This window comes from Diceros bicornis, chromosome 9 (assembly GCF_020826845.1).
Source record: "Diceros bicornis minor isolate mBicDic1 chromosome 9, mDicBic1.mat.cur, whole genome shotgun sequence".
Classification (NCBI taxonomy): Eukaryota; Metazoa; Chordata; class Mammalia; order Perissodactyla; family Rhinocerotidae; genus Diceros; species Diceros bicornis.
The window spans coordinates 73,619,749-73,641,256 of record NC_080748.1 but is presented as its reverse complement, the minus strand read 5'-3'; the positions used below and the strand labels follow the sequence as shown (position 1 = coordinate 73,641,256).

The 21,508-nt window shown below is 41.6% G+C and overlaps 1 protein-coding gene across 4 annotated transcripts in view; it reads right to left on the bottom strand.

Annotated features, from left to right (window-relative positions):
* The window catches only part of MBNL2 (muscleblind like splicing regulator 2), a 153,127-nt gene that overhangs the window by 45,693 nt on the left and 85,926 nt on the right, over window positions 1–21,508 (bottom strand). For all 4 annotated transcript variants that reach the window (XM_058548395.1, XM_058548397.1, XM_058548396.1 and 1 more), the window contains exon 3: window positions 6,130–6,294. In XM_058548395.1, the coding sequence (XP_058404378.1) occupies window positions 6,130–6,294 (165 nt within the window). The remainder of the gene's footprint in view (window positions 1–6,129; window positions 6,295–21,508) is intronic.

The following is a 21,508-nucleotide window of genomic DNA, read 5'->3' as shown; positions in this document are numbered from 1 at the left end:
CTATAGAAGCAGATGCTCAACCCTTCCTCCCGTGGATCATTTGAGGCCAGGGTCAGCACGATGACACAAACACAGGTTGTACCTTGACTGTCAAGAGGATGTCAGAATCTCCAAACTCATTTCAACAAATCTACTGCAATTAGCTAAATTTCGCTTTCCAAAATGTCACTTGTTCATCTAATTTAATGATCTAAAATGAATGTTGCCGTTTGTTTTATTGGTAATAGCTGTAAATAGTTCACAGAGTGTAATATTTAAAAGTAAAAACACAAATTTTAGGTTAAGAGAGACTTGAATTCAAATCCAGAGCTCTGCCGCTTATTAATTTTTTTCCTGGGCAGGAAATTAACCTCTTTGAGCTTGTTTTTTTCTCATCTGCAGAAGGGAAATAAAATGACTTAGCTTAAGGAGTTGGGCTGAACAAGGTGTTATTTCTCCTCCATTTCCCATGTCAGAATTCAATAAACAGCAGCTTTGTTTAACAGTGTAAAAATTAGTATTAATAAAGTTTTTTCCCCAAAATTATTCATTGATTCTATAACAGGAGTGAAATCAGCATAGCAATATAATAATAGACGTATAAAATCTAATTTAATTATAGCAAATATCTTCTGCTTTTTTTTTTTTTTTTGTGAGGAAGATTAGCCCTGTGCTAACATCTGCCAATCCTCGCCTTCTTTTGCTGAGGAAGACTGGCCCTGGGCTAACATCCGTGCCCATCTTCCTCCACTTTATATGGGACGCCGCCACAGCATGGCTTGCCAAGCGGTGCGTCAGTGCGCGCCCGGGATCTGAACCAGCAGACCCCGGGCCACCGCAGCGGAGCGCGTGCACTTAACCGCTTGCGCCACGGGACTGGCCCCAATATCCTCTGCTTTTTGAAATAGGGGCTGGGAAAATATATATTTTGTTTTATGTGAAACTGAAAGTTAAAAGTTCATAGGCTTTATGAAGATAGATTCAATGAGATATTTTCTCTTTTTTTATATGGAGTGTTTTTCGTTGAAGTTGATTAGTAAAAAAATAGTTATAGTAATTTTCAGAGATGGGCACTATATTATTATTATTATTATTATTATTATTATTGACAGTAATACCTTACATCTGTGACAGATTCGGCTGTTTCCAAAACATTCTCACACGCGCTGAGTTCCTTAATCTTCTCGATATCCGTGAGAAGCAAGTGTGGCAGTGCGAGTGGCACAGTCTTATAGGTGAAAGCAATTTAAAGTAGAGACTAGATGGATTACCCAAGGTCAATGCTACTGGGGCAGAGTCAAGGCAAAACACCCAGGACTCCTGGCTCCCAGTCTGGGGCTATTTCCACTTCTCTGCACTCACTAGATTTTTTTCCACAGAAGAGGAAACAACACCAGCTGCCCTTCTGTCTTTGGAGAGTAAAGAGAGTGCTGGCGGGGAACTGTGTCCCACAATCAACCAGATAGGAGGTGTGGGGCTGCTCTCAGTAGCTGTGTGGGGCACTGCTGTCCCAGAAAAATGGTTCTCAGATCCTGGATTCAAGTTAAACTCTGGAGGTAGAGTCTAGGCCGACAACAATATATCCTGGTATCTGAATTCAGTTCTTGCTGGCAGCTGAGAAAAGAGAAGTGCAGCACCTCTGAGTGATTCTGGTACTGGAAGCACACCAGCTAGGGCTTGGGAGAATTGGCCCCGTGGTTTATGCAGAAGGTCTGTTGCCAGGCTGTCTGAGACAGGATCCATTTGGTCCTCATCATCTCTCAGCACTAACTGCAGCTAGGGAGGCCAGAGCACAAGAGCTGCAGAAAGTCTTCTGGAAGAAAATCCCTTCTGAAATGCTGGTCTTGCTATTTCTTCCCTCTGTACTTCACTCCATGTTCCTGTGTTTCTCTCTCCAGTTCCTCACTCTCCACTTTTCTTTCTCAGCACGTTGCATCATTAGATCCAGGTTCAAAGATCACACACTCATAAACGGGTGCACACACACGTGTGTGTGTTCTTTGATATTTTGTAGTTGCAAGGAAGGACCAGTGCTGGGGGTTAATGACTAAGTGGCCTGAGCTATTTTATGGCTCTAAAATTTAGTCAATTGACTTTTTAAAACAAGAGTGTGAGAGTTCATACATTTAGAAAGCTTTGACTTCAAAGGGTAGGTATATCGGCACTTAAACTGAAAGGCTAAAAACATGGCATCCCTTAAGACTCCTCTCTTTGCTCCCAGAAGCATCTCTGGAGGGCAGAATACTCAACGCAAGACCTTGTCCCCAAGGGCTGGATCATTTAGGCTCTTAAATCTCGATCCTACTACAGGCTACCCACCCACTTCTTTATCTTGAGTGTACATATGAAGGTTGTGTGTGTGTTGGGGGGCAGCATGCTGGGAAGGAAAGGAAAAGAAGAATTACTGTTATATCCTATCAGGAATTGGGGAGAGAAACACTGCTAGGAAGAATAAGGTGAAGAGGACTTTTCAAATATAGTGAATTTGAGACAGAAGAGTGATAATAGAAAAGAATGGTTTGCATTTTCATTCATTCAATAAATATTTATTGATACAGACATGGTACCAGAACACTGTGTGTACATTTATTCAACTTAAACCCTAATAGGAAAGAACAAACAAACAAAATTACAATTCATTTTTATGGATAAGCAGGAATGAGGAGGCCTCACTGATAGTGATGGAGATTGGAGGTGGGTTGCAGGGGATAGATTTGGAGTCCTTATGAATGAGATGAAGTTAACATACAAAGAGTAGCAGGATACTTCCAGCAAGAGCAAAGGCCATGAGGCAAGAGCTTTGTGTGTTCCCAGAACTGATAGTTTGGTTTGGTCTCATTGCATACAGGAAGAGTAGCCCATGATGAGTTGGTGAGCCGGATGGGGACCAGATCACAGGATATTATAGATCACAGTCAAGATTACATGTTTAGGCTTTGTCTCCAGGGAAATGGGAAAGCATTCAAGGGTTTTTAAGTAAGAGAGTACTATGATGCCATTTATGTGTTAAAAAGATTCCTCTGGTTGCTGTACGCAGGATACATTGGAGTAAAGCAAGAGTGGAAATTGAAAGATGAGAAAGGAAATGGTTAAAAAATATTTTGAAAGAAAGGTGGATGATGGCTCAGATGAGGGTGCTGGGAGGTAGAGAAGTCGATAGACTTGAAGGCAGATATGACAGGACTTGCTGATGAACTGGATGTGAGAGTCTGCTTGGTTTTGGTTTGAAACTGCTGGTTGCATTTACTGAGATGGGAATATAGTGAAATAAAGAATTTGGTCTCGAACATGTCAAGTTCCTGTGAGAAATTTAAAAGTGAGTCCCGTAAGAAGTGGGAAACATGAGCCTGGGGCTCGGAGAAGAGGTCTGGACTGGAAATATACATATGGGAGTCCTCGGCCTGTAGATGATTTATAGCCAAAGGAATGGATGGGATCATGAAGGAGAGGGTAGATAGAGAGAGATGTTCAGCGCTGGGAATCTGAATATATGGCAGCCTCAACATATAGTAGAGGCACATGGTGGGGGAAGGAGACAGAGGAGGAAGGAGTGATTAGAGAGGAAGGAGTGTTCCACATAGGAGGGATTGATTACATGTGTTGAATATTGCCAGGAGTTCCAACAAATACAATGAAGGCAAAACTGGCCATTGGTTTAGCAATATGGAGGTCATTGGTGAGAGAGTTCAGTGGAGTGGGTTCGGAATGGATAGGAGACAGAGAGAGTGGAAAAGATAGCCATAGCCCTTTAGAGAAGTTTAGCTTAGAAGGAAACCTAAAAATGGAATGCTGCTTGCTTATCAATTTATTTGTGGTAAGCAATTTCTGCATGTATTAGTTTCTTGTGGCTGGTCTAACAAATTCCCACAAACTTGGTGGCTTAAAACAACACACATTTATCCTTTCATAGTTCTGGAGGCCATAAGTTTGAAATCAGTTTCATTGGGCCAAAGTCAAGGTGTTGGCAAGACTACGCTCCCTCTGGAGGCTCTAGGGAAGAATCCATTCCTTGTCTCTTCCATCTTCTGGTGGCTGCTGGCATTCCTTGGTTTGTGGTCACATCACTCCAGTCTTTGTCTCTATGGGCACATTGCCTTTCTCCTCTTCTGTGTGTGTCAACTCTCCCTCTGCCTCTCTCTTATAAGGATACTGTGATTGCATTTAATCTTGGGGGATTTCCGCATCTCAAGATGCCTAACTTAATCACATCTACAAGGACTCCGTTTCCTTATAAGGTGACATTTATACGTTCTAGCTACCTTTGAGGGCCATTTTTTGCCTACCACACTGTACTAGGTCACTAATTCCTTCCTGAGACTCTGGAGTTATGTGTTTGTCTAGTTAATGATTTTTAAGTTTATCGCATTTTTTAGTCTAATACTTTTTGTGATTTAAAAACTTCTATTATAATATTTAAGTGTAATATTCCTTTTTCATAGGGTAATCATGATTATTAACTTCTAATTAATATTTGAAACAATACATAAACATAACTTTTTAAAAAAGTTCAACTAATAGTTAACAACAGGAATGGAATTTTCTTAGTAACGTTGCCATTATTGAATACTAGGGTCAATCCCTATGAATTCTAAATAAATAAGAAGTGAATGATTAAAATGAGTGAGACATAATGCAATGTTACTATGTTGACCTTGGTGGTTCTAAACTTATTCCCATAGACACTATTTAATATGTATAACTAAATTATTTTAGCATTTAGGTAATTTAATAAAATAATTTATATGCATGCATCAATAAAGAGAACCACAAATTATACATGTGTGTGGTTTTAAATAGATCCACTTAAATGCCTATATTCTGTGTTAAATGTGTTCAGAACTCTATCTGTGTTGTCGTTACATCTAGGCTAACTCCTACTCATCCTTTAGGACGCGCTTATTCGGGACCTCCTCCAAGCAGCCTTTGCTGCTTCATCCCCAATCATAATGACCTGTGCCTGAGTCTGTCCACCCCCAAAAGACTGTATCTTATTTATCTCAGAGCCTGCACCTGGCACTTTTTTTTTACTCTGGGCAGAGCTTGTGCCTGGCTACTTTGTGCCACCATTCTTGAGCAGAAACCTTGAGACAGCAGAATTGCTAACAATCTGCCCAGATTCTCTCCTCTCTTCCTGGGTCACCCCCAACCCGCCCCATCTCCTCTCACAGCCACACAATACGAAAATTTAAGTCACTGGTAGCTATCCCTTTTAATTTAGCAGCTTTCAATAACATAGAATTTTCATACAATAAAGACTGATTTTTAAACAATAGTCTTTTGTGTATGTACCTTTTTAAAATAGCAAATTTCACTCACTTCACTGGCTTTGTTTCTTAAAAAATTAGCTTTTTTCTGACAAACGATTACAAATGTAAATGAAATCCACTAAAGCCAAAGGCACTCCTTTCCCCCAGTGCCTCATTCCTAAAACGATTTCCAGACCTTTAAGGAAGTACTTTCAAACACTGAGAAATCAGGGAGAAAATGTCACACAGTGCGCATTCATAGACTGAACTCTCTTGGGCATTCACTCTCGTGGTCCTCTCCACGGCTGCCACCCCTGTGCAGGCCTCTGAGGGGCAGTGGGCGTGGGCGGGTAATGGAGCTTTGTTTGAAGCTGCTGTCAGGCTCCCGGCGGAGCAGACTGCAGGCAGCGCTGTGCTCAAGACGTCTGCGTTTCAGTCCCAGCTCCACAACCTACTAGCTGCATGGCATTAAATCATTGGACTTCTCTGGTTTCTCATTTGCCTCGTCCTTAGAATGACACCATTGAACTAAATAATCTATCTGCTACATCGCTAAAAATGTTTTAGGCATCAAAACCTCTTTACATCAATCATCAATTCATACTCTAAATGAAAATGTAGAACCATTTCCATTCTAAGATGGTTCAAATATGGGGCTTACTGGTGAGAAAGAGTGGGAGTGACAGAGACTTCCCAGATATTGATTAGAAATTGTCTTCGCCTACTGTTTCCACACACATTTTTCCATTTAAATAATTTTTTAAAATCCTATTTTTAACATCTATTTAGCTTCAAAGCTATTTGCCTTAATTTTAGCCTGAGACAAAGTAGAGGGAGGTCAATGTGGCATTGCTTGTACCAACACTTTAATCACCAAGCCCATCATTAGATGCGATGTACTCACCACTGGATGAAGTGGGGTTCCTGGAAACATAAATTGCATCTGCTGGGCAAGCATCGCTGCTGCAGTTTTTTGCTGGATCAAATTGTTCCTCCCATTAATTTCTAGTTGAGTTTTTAAATGTGTTGGAGGGTGAAGATACTTGCAGTTCTCTCTTGAACAACGGCCCTGTAAAACGAACATTTTTGTTTTAGAACTGTTGTAAGTAGCTTTCTCATTCTGTTGTCAACCATTTCATAATCGCTCCATATATACAAAGGCAAGGATCCCAGGTGTATATCTGTGTGCCCATGCATGCACATGTGTGTCTGTATGCATGCATATGTTGGAACAAACAACAGAGTTGGAACATACATGAGTGAATCAGGCATTAGATGATTATCAACCTTGCTCAAACCTGTTGAGCAAACAAGCTTCCTGAGATTTTTTTGTTGTTGTTTTTAATGGATTCTAACTCTGCCAACAGACTCTAAAGAAATGTGACTGCTAAGAGTAAAGCGTGGGCAGTGTGGAAGGCCATCAGAGGAGCATATTTATTGTGACTTATCAAAAGGAGGCTTTGAACTTGCTATATATTGGTTTGTGCATGCTGGAGTGAAGACAAAATATGAATAATTATGTGGCAAATTTGCGCAGCGGGGACAGTAATAAGAACTTGAAATGTGTATTCTGGATTGGCTGAAGACATCCCTAATTCAACTTATAGAAGAAGAGGCATTGGTATTATAAGAGTGGACATTTCTTAGTAATAGACGCACAGATGAAATTTCCAGGCATAAACTCGGATAATCACCTGCAACTGATTAGTTTGCTCCATAAAAGCTAATACGCCATGTCCCTGCCCCACTCCCATGACATTTGTATCAAATTTAATGTCATGATGTGACATAGTGAAGAGCATTTATTGCTTCAGTAATATTTGGACGTTAAAGTTAGTAGAGTGAAAAAAACATTAATTAGGTGACAGGTGTGCATAAAACCAGTCTTAAAGAGTAATTGCAAATGGTAGTGTTTATATTGAATTCCCAAGTTTTCAAAACTACCAGTTGAGAGGATCATGTTGATGCGTGAATGATGCAATTTCTGGAGAAAGCAGAGCAAACTGTGTTAGCCAGCATGAGTATTATCATTCCCTAAAGAATTAGTCTATTTGCAACCAAGAAAAGAGAATATGGGTTTGTTTACTGGATATAAAAATAATTTTAAAAAGCAAGCTTGGTGGATCTGGGGAAACAAATTTGTTTATAGTCATCGTAATTCTAAACATCTGGAGTCCTCACTCTGTCTCCCGCTAATTTCAGCTGCACTTTTGGCAGTACAGGCTCTCTCTCTAGAGTGTGATTCTTCCTCCACCACCATGGAGAAGGGCAGATGTCGGTCCAGGCTCAGTCCTGGTGGTCTGGGCTCATCAACCGATGCTGTCCTGAGGCCCCACTGCTAGCAACATTAGAGATGTGTTACCCTCTGCAGGGAGGACACAGAGGCGGGGTGCTGGGGACATCAGAAGGAAAATTGGTCACATTTCTGCTAATAAAATTCTATAACAATAGGCAACGTCAGAGTGTCTCCTTAGTCTCAAGATCATATTGTAGGTGTTTCATTCAGCTTCCTACGTATGAAACAGACGTCCCAGGTCAAGTATTGGAAAGTCTATCGTAAAGATACAGGTAAAATGGAACCACACCTGAAGAATAATCTAACTCAAAGCAGTCTAGGAATCTCTCTCTGCTTCTCTCTGCAATTTTTGGGGATAATTTTTTTATCCTAATTTTACATTGTTCATTGCTTTGTGACTTGCCAGAGTCACTCTAGCCCTACCAACTTGCTTCGTATCTCTTATTTTACTTCCCTTTCTGTCCTCCCTTGACAATTGCCTTAGTTTCTCAGTTTGCTCAAACCAAATCTCTAAGAAAACATTCAGATTAGGCCAGTTCCTACAACATAAGTATGTGACCAGTCTCTGGATTGGCTGCCTTTATGTCAGGTGCCCAAGTATGTTCTTATCATCAATGATAGGACGTGGTCATGGGATACAGACACATCTACATCAGTAGGGGTGGGGGAAGATTGAATGGGATGACATTTCTTATATAGAGAATAAGCCACCCTAGGCTTCTCTCTGACAACCTCAACCCAAACCCTCTTTAAGCACAATCACTTCATTTGGAAGCTGACACCCAGAAAGGCTCATGTATACAAGGTACACTTACGGGCCTATGTGCACAAACGTACAGATGGGCCTAATGGAGGGATTCAGGAAATCAGAATTCCATAGAATGGAGATAGAATTAGTGAAACAATCACACGTCTACCAGTTTGGCTATTAAGTTGTGCTCACTCATATAATTGTCAGTTTGATCACTAGTTTTCTAATATAATACTTTGTAGCTACATGTAAGAATTTCGATTAGGCTGGAAAAATATGGTTTTCTTGTAAATGCTGTTATTTCTTGATACAACTGGGACTCTTAGGGAACTTCATAAACTATTTTCAGCCAATAGAACATGATTTACAACATCAAATTAGTAATTTATTGATGAAACCTTCTTTTTCATGAGAATTAATGTAATTTCCTGGTGTCCTTACTTACACACTTGGAGTAAGGTATATTATTGATCACCCACATGCCAGACAATTTATACCTGGTTATCTCATTTTCTCCTTACAACAGCAGGAATGATCCCTATTTTACAAAATGGCAGATGAGCTCAGAAAGATTAAGAAACTCTCCCAAGGTCATATAATTGGTAAACGGTAGAGCTGGATTCTAAATCCGGGTCTACTTGACTCAATTACACCACTATACCAAGCTATTTATTAGCAATCGTTAAAATACAGGGAGGATAAAGATCTAGCATTATCTTTCAAAAAATAATAGGATGCATAACGAAATTTAAAATATAACAAAATAAATGTAAGGATTTGGGAATGGAAAAAGATTATTTGCCTGGATCTATCCATTGGTAGGGGAATAGAGGAGTGGTTAAGCTCACAGGCTCTGGAGGCAGATGCCTGGGCACATAATTTGGCTCTGCCCTTTCCTACCTGTGTAACTGAGCAAATTACTTGAATTTCTTGTGCTTTAGTTTCTTCATCTGTACAATGAAAATAATTGTTGTATTTTCCTGTAACGGCGATTGTGGGATTAAGAGAGTGCACAAGGTTTAGAGAAGTGCCTGGCATGTAGTAAGCACCGAGTAAGTGTGTCACTATTACCAAGGAAAGAAAACATGTTTGTAAATGACATTTTTGTTTACAGTAAGTGCAGGATCACAGATTTAGTTGTATTTTGATTGGCTTTTGGTTCTTCTGTAGAATAAACTTTCACTTCAAAACATGATAAAAGCTCTTTAATTATACTTATTCAAATATATTTAAAATTATTTTCAGTTCTACAGGGTATTTCTGCAAGTATCCATATTTACAGACACAGCCCTGAACCCTAGTTCAATCTGGTATTAACACTTTGAAGTGTGCCGCACCCCGGATGTCTGAGGCATACTAATTCAAGCACGGGCGAACTCTAGGCAGCAGACTTTTAGTAAGGGATCCTATAGTATTCTAAGATCCGAAAGGAAAAGCTACTGTCAAAATATAACAAGCTATTTGACACAGTAAACAATTTGTAAGAAAGTTTCCTTAAGGCGTAAGATTTGTCAGGATATGCATCATCACACAAAAACTGTTGATTATCAAAGCAAGTTGTCATAACCGAAGGGAGAGGGCAGTGTGCAGAAATGTAAAGCGTCTTTGTATATCATTGTGAAACAAAACAGAAGTGTCAAAAATAATGTCTCCTGATTTTAGTCCAAGAAACAAAGATAAAAATGTCTTGGAAAAGTCTTCCTGTGGCTGCTAGGATTGCTTTTTGTTTTATTTTAACTCTTCCTCCCTTTTAGTTCTTGGTTAAACACTGTTTCCCGAGAGATAAGAGAGGTGGGGTCCAGCCCCTAGAGAAGGATACTGGCGCAGCTTCTGTGGGATGGAGATGAGCGGTGCCATTCCAGGGTTCTTGTGAAGAATCTTATGGAACTGGAAAACAGGAGCCCAGGCGAAGGCCAGGCAATGGGCCCACACCAGGGACTAATGTGAAGATTGCAGCTCCTGAGTTACACAGGCCCTCAGGGGCTTTGCCCACCCCAGGTGGGACACACCAGGTATGGAAACCAGCGGTTAGATCAAACTCACCATTGTTGTTGGTATACTTTCAGGCTAGGGTCCTGTTCATTCATTCATTCAACAAATGTTTACTGAGATCCTACCATGTGCCAGGCGTCGTGCTAAGCGCTAGTCAAGCAAAGGTCAGCAAGCACAAGATATGCTGCCTCCCTTCCTGAAGCCTGCAGTCTAGTGGTGAAGATGGATATTGACCACATAGTGACACAGATAAATGTATAATTGCAAATTGTGATACGTGTCCTGGAGGAGAATGCTGAGAGAGATTGGTGGGAGAGGGTCAGAACTGAGATGAGTGGGTCAGGGAAGGACTCTGAAGAGGTGACATTTAAATTGAGACCTGAAGGATGAGAACGAACTTGGCAAGGGAGTGAGTGGTGGCCGAAGCGTGTGTTTGTATATGTGTGTGTGTGCTGAGCGGGAGAATACAAAATGAGAGAAAGAGGAAGAGAATGTGCTAGGAGAACGTACCCTCTGCGGGCTTGCGTGAAGTTCCTCCAGGCTGGAGTACAGACGGGGTGTGGGTTGGAGTCGAGGGATACAAAGAGATGAAGCAGGAAGTAGTAGACCGGATCCAGAGAACAGAGAAGTTAAGGGGGATGAACTTGAACACTTTTAATCAGGTGAATAACAAGATCAGATTTATGCTTTATGCTACATGTAAAATTGTACCCTGATTATTAGATTTTATATCTCTAATTTTATTATAGCTTGCATTGTTTGGAGACCACTTATTTAAAAACAATAACAGAATTCTGATGGAGTTTACATAGGATTTGTGCAGTTTACTCTACTTCCAAAAATAATCTTTACCCCAGGAATACTTAGATTAGGGAGGATGGTTAGAAGTAAGAAATTCAAGCTGAATTACATATATTAAAACAAGCGACCATGGAAGATTCTAATACAGAGTACTCATGTTGATTCTCAACAGGATGAAGAAAGATGCTAGATAACTGTAATATGTACTTGGCAGAACAACAGATAGGAGCTATCAGAATTACATGGCCATTACATTACACGACATGGGATAGGATAAATGTAGCTCTGGCTAAGAAAAGGTTTCAGAATCAGGTTGGTGTGAGAAAGAAAAAGCATAATTGGAAAATGAGACTTTCTAATTGCTTATTTTAAAACAAGTAATTTTTAGAATCTTTTCCTAGTATGCTCCTAATTGAAAAAGTCAATTAAAATATGGAAGCAAAAAAGAAAACAGATTAATTAGGAGATTGTTAAAGGGACTAACAATAGGAGTTTTTGCCCATAGGAATAGCTAAGAGACCACTATATCCCATTAGTTTTCCATAGGAAAAGCAATGGATTTTATAGATCTACAATTCAAACAGTTCATAGGACCCTGCTGTATGTATTACTTAGGAATAATTTGAATTCTGTCGTGGTGTGAGCCACATTGTTGATCAGCAGACTCTAAAAAGGCCCTTTTGGGAGATAATTCCAGTTGAGGGCCGGGGCCACAGGCCTACTGAATTCTGTCTCTTCCAGGTGAGTCTTGGCCATTCACTGCTTTCAGCACATGATAGTGTTTTCAAGCGAGCAGGCCAGGCTGTGGAATGGAAAACGCTGACTCTAATGATTGAGAGCAGATAGTACGTGCCCTGAAAGTGGCCTGCAGGGACAGTTTCAGTCCAGGAGCCTGCTTTGGACCCCAAAGCTGATCATGGAAAAGCGATGGAAGGACCTCTCAGATTCCCTTGCATTCCACATGGGTGAAACCAACTTAGTGAAATCCTGATGTCAGGACAGATGCTCTTGTCCTGGTGTTACATTCCTGAAACCTGTTCTTTCTTGGAACCTCTCCTGGACAAGCAGTTTAAACTGGTGGTAGAGGGAACAGTCTCTGGAACTGGAACTGGACTACTTGGTTTAAAATCCAGTTCTGCTGTTCTTGCTGAGGGACCCTGTGGTCTCCAGTTGCTACATCTGTAAAATGGGCCTAACAACAGTTTCTGCCTCGTAGACTTTTGGTAAACATTAAGAGTTAACAAGTAGAAAGTGTTTGAACAGTTCCTGGCACATAGTAGGCCCTCTATAAGTTTTATTATTATTATCATCATCATCATCATTATTACTATTACTATTAACACTTCTGCATAGTAGATAAAATTATGTAGTATTAAAAACAACATTCCTAATACTAGTTCAATTTCTCCATCACTGTGCTTCTCTCTGGCCTGTCTACCAAGATCTTTAACCCTTTATTTTTCTTGTTCTCACAATCGATGCCAACATTGGCCATTTCTCTCTTCAGAAGAGCCTCAGATCTGTTTTTTCTTTGATATCTTTCCTGCTGAAAGTTGCCAGGGCTGATTAACATGGCATGACTAATCTAGAGATTAAAGCAGCTACTCATTATAGTGGGAAAATCCTGGAATTCTGGTTGTGGATTCATCCCAAAATGGTTATATGAACTTTTACGAATAATTTATAATAGTCTGTCTCAATTTTCTCATCTGTCAAATGGAGGTGATCATATTCCCATATCTCATCTCCTTCTGATGGTTGTGAGAGCTTGAGAGACAGCAAAATTTGCACTGAAAAAATAGTAATTTGCTATACATTGCCTATTCTACATCTATTTCCCCCTTGAATGTTCCTAATCCAGTAAAAGGGGAAAGCCATAAAACCAACAGTCACAATAAAAGGTGACACCAGGGAGGTATGTTGGCAACAGTCCTGATAACGTTCTGAGAATTATGAGAAGTTTGTGTGACAGAGGAAACATGAGGCATATCAGCAGAAATGGCAAATTAAGGCAAAATCGATTAAGTCTGGGAGGATTTATTAAGTACCTACAGTGTACACAGCTTGAAAGTGAAAAATTCAATCAACTAGACCACTGTTTTGGTCCTTGTGACATGTAAGTTGTTTAGCAGTTTTCTAAGTGACTAAGCTGACTGCGTAGATCAGATGCACTCACAGCCTCGGTTTCCCTACAGTTTCAAAATCTCTCAAGGTTTTTGAAAGTGGGGAAAAAAATAAAGAGCTTGATTTGATTTATATCGGTTCATCATTTTTATGGGTCTAAGTCAGGTGGCACAGACTGAGTTTAACGTTTGGTCTGAACTTTCTCTTCCTTCTCCAGCACATTTCCAGAAGGATATGGGCAAGTAAAAGTGTGGGGGAAGAAAATGGTTGTTTACATGAGGGCTTAATGGATAACATTAACTATGGGACTACATAGCTCTACTCTCAGGCCAGTGACAGATTAGGCTTTTAGGCTTCTTTTGAATTTAAATAAACTAATTGAACTACATGAGCTCCTTGTATATTAGTTCCAACCACATAATACAGCAATAAAATACAAGCACATAGGGCATCGGAATTAGAGGAAACTGTGGATTTGGGGAATCGTTTCAAGCAAATGATAACCAGAACTTCCATTGAAATGAACAATTGCTCATATCGTCAATATTATGTATGAATTTATAATAAGCACTTTCTGTTTATTAGTAATTTAGTTCAATTTATGTTACAATTCATCTTTTATAGTCTATATATGCAATTCTCTTGGTAAACAGCATAAAATGTTGTACTGATTAAAGACAGATAAAAGAGGAATATTTACAATCTTCTCTTTTCTGGGGTGTGTTTCTTTCACTCTGTTGTTTCCATGGCATGGAGGAAATGTGTAGGAAGATATAAGGAAGATTGGAAAAGTAGCCAGACTGGGAAACAAGGGAAAATCACAAAGGCTGATAGTCAGTTACCAACATCTCCTACCCACTACCTGTCATGGTACAGCTATGAGTTTAGGGCAGGATAAGGAAAAGTGTGGATCAGGCTGTGTAGGTGGATGGCCTAAGTCATAATGGGAACTGTAGTTTAGTTTGCATTCTTCCCAGAAAACCATATGAGCAGGCATAAAGTATCATTCTACTGTTGCACCTGGGCTATGGGGGTGATGCCCAGGGCTCTCCTCCAATGCTAGTGCTTTTACCATCCTTAGAGGGAGGTGCAAAGGCTTCTGAATCTTCCCATCTCTAGATGTGAATTTAGGGCAGCCTATTATCACCGGAGAAGCTGGAAAGCCTTGGGGCCGTCACCAGGGCTTTCTGAATAGATCTGTGACTCATTCATTATTATGCCAATTTGGCTGCCCTATTCCTGCAAGCACTGTTGGCGTATGCTGTTAAGACAATTTTGTGACCATTTTAAATAGGCAGAACATAAAAACTAATAAATGAGGAGGAGAGGCAAAGAGGGTCAATTGTTTGTAGTTTGCCATTTCAAAGCATGTTTAAATCTCTTTTTTTAAATGGATTTTGGTTGCCTAGGCAGTTTTAGTTTCTCTACTACTTGTGTCTTGTGATTGGGAAGAGGCATTTGACAGTTTGATTAAGAGGCCAAGCCCTGTCTTTACTGGTAAGGATTATCCATCCTGTTAACTTTATGTTAACTGAAAATGTGCCAGTCAAGAGAAATCAGTGAGACCAAAAATAGCCCCTCTGCTCTCCAGAGATTTAAGGAAACGAATTTCCAGGCATCAGATGCTTCATTTGAAAATTATTTTATTTAACTAGAAGATAAATGTCTTCTGAGTCACAGAGGTACATTGGTTAGTGTGGATTGTGATGATACATCAACATAACAAAAGCACTCTACTGGCTGTTGGACTTCATAGTGTCTAGATTTCCTAGCATCACATTCATGAATGTGTGCATCACCTTGGCCATGGGTGAAACAGAAACTCTATGAAATATTAATATCACAGCATTAGGATTTATCCTGTGGGGGAGGGCAGGTCTTTCTAGTCTATGACTTATACTTCTCTTCAAAGCCCACAGTACAGGGACCCTCACACGGTGGGCACTCAATGCGTGTTATCAAATGATTGTCCTCCTTTCTTTCCTTCAGCAAATCTGGTTAGGCCCCTTTTATGTGCCAAGCCTGTGATATTAAATGGACAATTAAAACACAGAGTGATCAATGCCACCATAGCGGAATTCAAGGCGCTGTGTGAACTCACTACAGGGGCTCCACCTTGTGTAGTGGCCAAGGATGACTCCAGAGGAAGGGACATTTCACATTCGAGCCAACGTCTTTACCAGACTATCAAGTGGGGTGTATGTGGAGGGAAGGGGGTGGGGAGTAAGAGTTGGCAATTTGGTGAATTAAAACAAGCCAGGCTAGTTCACAACCATTCTGTGGGGGTTAAATTCCTGAAGCCTCACAGAGGCCATCACACAGCACCTGGACAAAGTCAACGCTCAGTAAATATTGTCTGCTATTTTTATCATCAATTGTTACCAGTTCCAGAAGCTGGTCATTTTCTAAATAAGTGAAATCTATCCAAAGATACAAAATCTTATTATACAGCTTCTGTTATTGTATAGTCTATTTCAGTCTGATTTGAAAACCATGTGGTGAATCAGCTGCCCCCACAGAGGGCTTCCTGGAATTCGGACACAGACAGACAGTCAGCCTTAAAGGCTGACATTTAGCGGGTATGCTCCTGTACAGCTGGGCCATTCATCAAAATCCTGGAAATGCTCCTGTCCCAGTTAGAACATAGCCACTGTCCCAAGCCTGTCGAGTGTCAGGTGTTTTCCGCACTTCTCTGGTCACTCCAGCCCCTCCTCCTAAATCCCACCACCTCCCCCTCCTGGATCCCAGGAATCAGAGTTAAATCTGGCTCAGCAGGGGGCCTCCAAGACCCAGCTCTGGTACATTCTGATTGGTTGCTGCCTACCTGGGAGATGTTTATATTAAAATATTTTGCATATCACACTTGATTATCAATATACTTGTGACAAAGCCAGAGTGGCCTGGTTGCTGGTGTCAGAGCTGGGAAGTCTTCCAGGAGGAGGAGGGAGACGGGGTGGGTGAGGTATGGAGCGGGGCATGGGGAAGGGGTGGGGAGGATGAGGAAGACGACTGAGAAAAAGACCAGGAAAACAAGGACGCTCGGGTGAAGAAGCACCAGAAGGAGAAGGAGAGATAGGGTACCCTTTTAAGAGCGCATTCATTTTCACTAACGCAAGAAAAGAACACTCCTCTCAGGCTGGTTTGGATTACTTGGCGCCTTGGGACTGACCTGCAAACTGAACTGCAGCAGGAAGAAGCTGTACTTTGTTCAGAAAAAACAGCCTGGGAAGCTGTAGGGCGTGGCATCTTGCCCCACTGTATGGGCGTTTATGCACTGCTTCGGGAAGGATAAGCTGAGTGGCATTACACAGAAGAGTGTGGGACTTATCTGTCTCCAGAAGGTAGAAGCCTCATGCCTCCATTCCTTTATTCATTCAACAAACATTTTTGGAGCATCTCCTCTATGCCAGAATCCGGGATGGAATTGCACACAGGGTAAGACTTGGTCCTACCCTTGATAAAAATAGCTAAGACTTATATAACAGTGCATGTGTCACGTACCAGGCAGTTCTAAGTGCGTTTTGTAGATCATATTCTAATCTTCAATACAAGATCTTACCAGAGGGACTGTTAATATTCCCATGTCATGGGATGAAAGGGAAGCACAGAGACAGGAACTAACCTTCCAAGGTCGTATAGGTAGTAAGTGGGAGAGCTGGGCGTCCAACACAGGCAGACTGGCTGCGGAGTCTGTGCTGTTGCCCTACTGCAGAGCCGTTTTTTGAAATCCGCTGGAACATTTGGATCACACCTTGAAAAGCATTCTTCACACACAGTATCTTATTACAGCTTCACAACATTCTTGTAATGTTACCACAATTTAAAAGTAAGGAAAATGAAGCCCAGAGAGATTTGAAGATACTTTCCAAGGCCATGTTGTTAAACTCAACCAGGGCTACCTTCTAGTGTCCATGACTAAAAAATATGCCCTCTCCACTGCCCCTTGCTGTCAGTGGGAGAAGCTATGGGGTGACAGGTTTTTGGTTTGACATATGAAAGATCTGTTTAGAACAGTGTGGGCAACCTTGTGTGATAACGAAGGTTAGGAAGGTGACACTGGATGGTCAGTGTTACGGGTTGAATTGTGTCTTCCTGGAAAGATATGTTGATGTCTTAAGCTCCACTTCCTTAGAATGTGACCTTATTTGGAGATAGGGTTTTTATAGAAGTAATTAGGTTAAGATGAGTTCATCAGGATGGGCTCTTATCCAATATGACTGGTGTCCTCATAAAAAGAAATTCAGACACAGGGACAGACATACACAGAGGAAAGACAATGTGAAGAGACACAGGGAGAAGATGGCCATCTCTAAGCCAAGGAACGTCTGAGGCTATCAGAAGCTGGGAGAGAGGCCTGGAACAGACCCTTCCCTAGACCTTCAGAGGGAGCAGGGCCCTGCTCACACCTTGTTCAGACTTCTAGCCTCCAAAACAATGAGAGAATAAATTTCTGTTGTTCTGAGCTACCCAGTTTGTGGTACATGTTACAGCAGCACTGGGAAACTGATGTAGTCACCTATAAGAAATGCTAGATAATGTATTTTCTCATGAGAACAGAGGCTACACCAGCAAAACACTATGCTATATTCTAACACAAAGATTTGGTTCTGTGAATGTGTATTCTAATTTTTTTCATGAACTCAGGTAACAAGATCCCTCAGTCTGATCAAAAATAAACTACAACAACTTCCAAATCCTTAATGAGTACAATGATTTTTTGCAAATGAAACTAGTCAGCTTAAATGCTATCAGATTTTTCATATGGAAGACTTAATAGGAGAGATTTATTTTAGTAAAAGACAAAATGTTTCACTAAAGAACTCATTAGTAATGCATAAAGGCCTACTGAGTCTCTGAAGATCCATTTTCAAAGAGAAATGTTGGGATAATTTTTATATCCTGATTACAGAGAAAGACTTGATAAAAATTGTCCTTGATATTAAAATTGCATGGGGCCAGGGAGAGGAGGGGATCGTTCAGTCAAGCAGGAAGAACGTCAAAGAAAATGGGTAAATTTGGCCAGCATTTGAAGTTGCTTTTACAAAGTTCGATATGCATTTCCGTGGTCTCACTCATGAAGTGAGGCCACCCTTACAGGCACTTGGATGCACGGAGGGACGATGGTAGAGAAGAGGGTACAGAGAAGAGGCCTGTTGTGTTCAGTCCATGTCTCCTGTAATTCCACCCTCCTGACCACCTCACCCATTCATTCTTTCCCAGGTTCCCAGGACACACCCTGAACTGAGGCTGGGTCTTTGCACCTGGCTGATACCGACTCAATACCCCTGTTTGATGGCTAGATGACTGCTCTGTCCCAAGCCCCAAATTTCTGCCTTCCTCTGGATCTTGTTCACCCACTGGGTGTCCCAGTTCTTACGTTCAAGGGTACCACAGAGCTTCTCTCTTCACCTCCATGTTTTGGGTCTGAGATCCTCCTCCCTCCAGGCTCCTTCCCCAGGCTGGAGCTCTGCTTGGCTTCTGCATCTGGAAAACCCTGCCCATGGGAGGGGCCCTGTGGCCCAGTGGGGACAGCTGCTGCCTGCCCACAGACCCAGCAGGGGTCATCTTCCTGGATTTGTCACCCACCCTCAGTGAACACCCTGCTAATTTTTCTCAGGCTTCCTGCTGCTGGATATTTCTTCAAGATGTACCTGGGAAGGTGGAGAATTTGAGACAGCACTCTTGGGCTCATGATCAACATCTCTTCTGTCCAGTGGGCAGAACTAACTCCAGACTCTGGAGTTCCTTCTGGTTGGATCCAGCCAAACGTCGAGAGATGACATCACTCTCTCTCCCTCTTAGGACCTTTCCATAAATTATTTGTGGAGGAAGCATCTTCCTTTAGCAAACGCTAAATGTTCCCCATTTGTTGCTATTGGTTGGATACTTAAGCTCCTGATAGTCCAGAAACTGCTGGTCAAATTTATTTGTAAACTGAATCGATCCATTATTAGAGAATCCAATGGTTTTTTAAAAAGAGAATTACATATATGGTAATAATATTGGTAACATTTATTGAGCAAATAAATTCCATTATTATTATTATTGACTACTTTTATATACACGTTAGGCACTGTGCTGAGTGTTTCACATGCATTGTCTCAGACAAACCCATGAGAAAGGGAGGCACTCTTAGGATCTCCAGTTTATAGATGGGAGACCTGAGGCTTGGGGAGATTAACAATCTTGTCCTAGGTCATGCAGGTAGCAAGAAGTAGAACCAGGATTTCAACCCAGGCAATGTGACCCCTGCGTCACTGCTATTAATCACTGTGCTTCTTTCACATATTCTTATAATTATAAAAATGAGGTTTATTGAAAGCTTGAGATGTGCCAAGCGTAAGGCTAAGGGCTTTACAGGAATAATCTTGTTCTTGTTCATTATAAGCCTCTGGGGTAGGTCTTATTTTTATCTTCATTTTGCAAATGTGGAAGCCAAGGCTCAGAGAAGTTAAGTAACTTACCCAAGGTCACACAGCTAGTAAGGAGAAGATCCAAGATTTGAACCTACTCAGCCTGGTTCAGCCAAAACTGCCACACTCTGAGAATATAAATTACTGATTCCTACCATATTCCTGGTACTATGTTAGGCCCATGAAAAATAAATCGCTCCTATCTTTGAGAAACTCTAGATACATAGATCTGCAGTGAATATACACATGAATAGAAGAAAGGGAAAAAGCCATAGTAATAAGTACTATTTAAGTCTAATATTAGCCTAAAGGACCCATGCAATGTTTCATAAATCATACATTCTTACAAATCCAATTAAAGTGATTGAGTACATTTTATAAGTATGGTTGAGTTTTAATACATCAAACTGATAATTGAAGGGAACAACCAAAGTAGGCCACTCTCGGCACATCTCCAGGTATTAGGGCAGAAGGAGGCACCATTAATAGCCCAGGGACTACCCTGTTCTGGGGAGATCACAAGCTTTCGGGATCTGCAGGTGAGGCACCTGGATTTCAGGGAGATCAATGGGTTATGCATATATCAAACCATAGTTTAAGAATTATGCTGTGCGTTTTAGGCACATACCTATGCTTTGCTTATTGAAAAGGCCGAAAGCCCCAGATGAGGGCAGTTTCCCCAAGAACAGTGTGGAGGGTGGGGAACTCTCTACCTCCTTTAGACGAGCCCAGTGTGAAACATCTGCCTGTCCTGGGCACCTCAGCGTCTGACAATGTGTGGGATCCACTGGGAGGGCACACAGTTTTGTGCTGTTTTTATATGACCAGTACTTTGTTTGTTTTTATCTACTCAATTTCGTCTGTTGCTTCTGTGATCAATAAAGATAGTCGGGCAGGATGAGGCATACGGCCCCTGGCTCTGGGGCCCAGTGAATCTTACAGGACCACACAGAATTGAACCTGTGACTGAGAAGTGCTTCATCTATCACGAAGCCCCACATCTCCCGCATGGAGTTATCTGGCCCTGGTTATGTATCCACTGGTCTCCAGCATCACCCCTCGCTTTTCATTCCCGCTGCCACCATCAGGCCAGTGCAAGCCACTGGGTGTGGACCCATGCTGACAATAGACCCCTCATCCATCTCCCCTCCAGCAGCGCTCAGCCCTTCATTCACTCAACAAATGTTTGTTGCATATCTACCTACTATCTGCCAGGAAACATTCTAGGAACATGGGCTATATCAGTAACAAAACTCACGGATATCCCTGTCCTCACGGAACTTAGCTTCTAGTTAGGGCAGACAGGCAATGAGCAATAAGTATAAATACGTAAGTATAGAGTAGAATGTGCCAAGTTCTATGAGGCAAAAAGAGTAAGATACATAGGATGGGGAGGGCTGTAGGGGCTTCGCTTGCCCTTTTAAATTTGGTAAGCAGGGTCGGCCTTACTGAGAAGGTAATTTTGGAGCAAAGACTTGAAGGAGGTGGAGATTTGGGCACGGCCTGTATCTGGAGAAGCGTATTCCAGGTGGAGAGAACAACCAGTGCAAATGCCCCAAGGAGGCAACATGCCCGGCCTGCCTCAGGCCAGTGCACGTGGAGGTGCACGAGGAGAACAGTGCCCCTGGGTGCCCTGCGCCAAGGCAGAGTTGTAAAGGAGGTCAGAGAAGTAACAGAGGCTTGATCATGGACAGCCTTGTAGGCTATTGTAAGGACTTTGTTCACTTTGAAGGAAATGCGGATTTTGAGAACATAAAGTGACATGATCTGACTGACATTTTAGAAGGGTCACCCTGGCTACGGTGTTGAGAATGGACAGTGGGGGCCAGAGTAGGCACGGTGAGACCAGTTACGCTGTGGCAGTCCCTCCCCTGGATCCAGGCTGGTGGCAGTGGAGGTGGTGAGC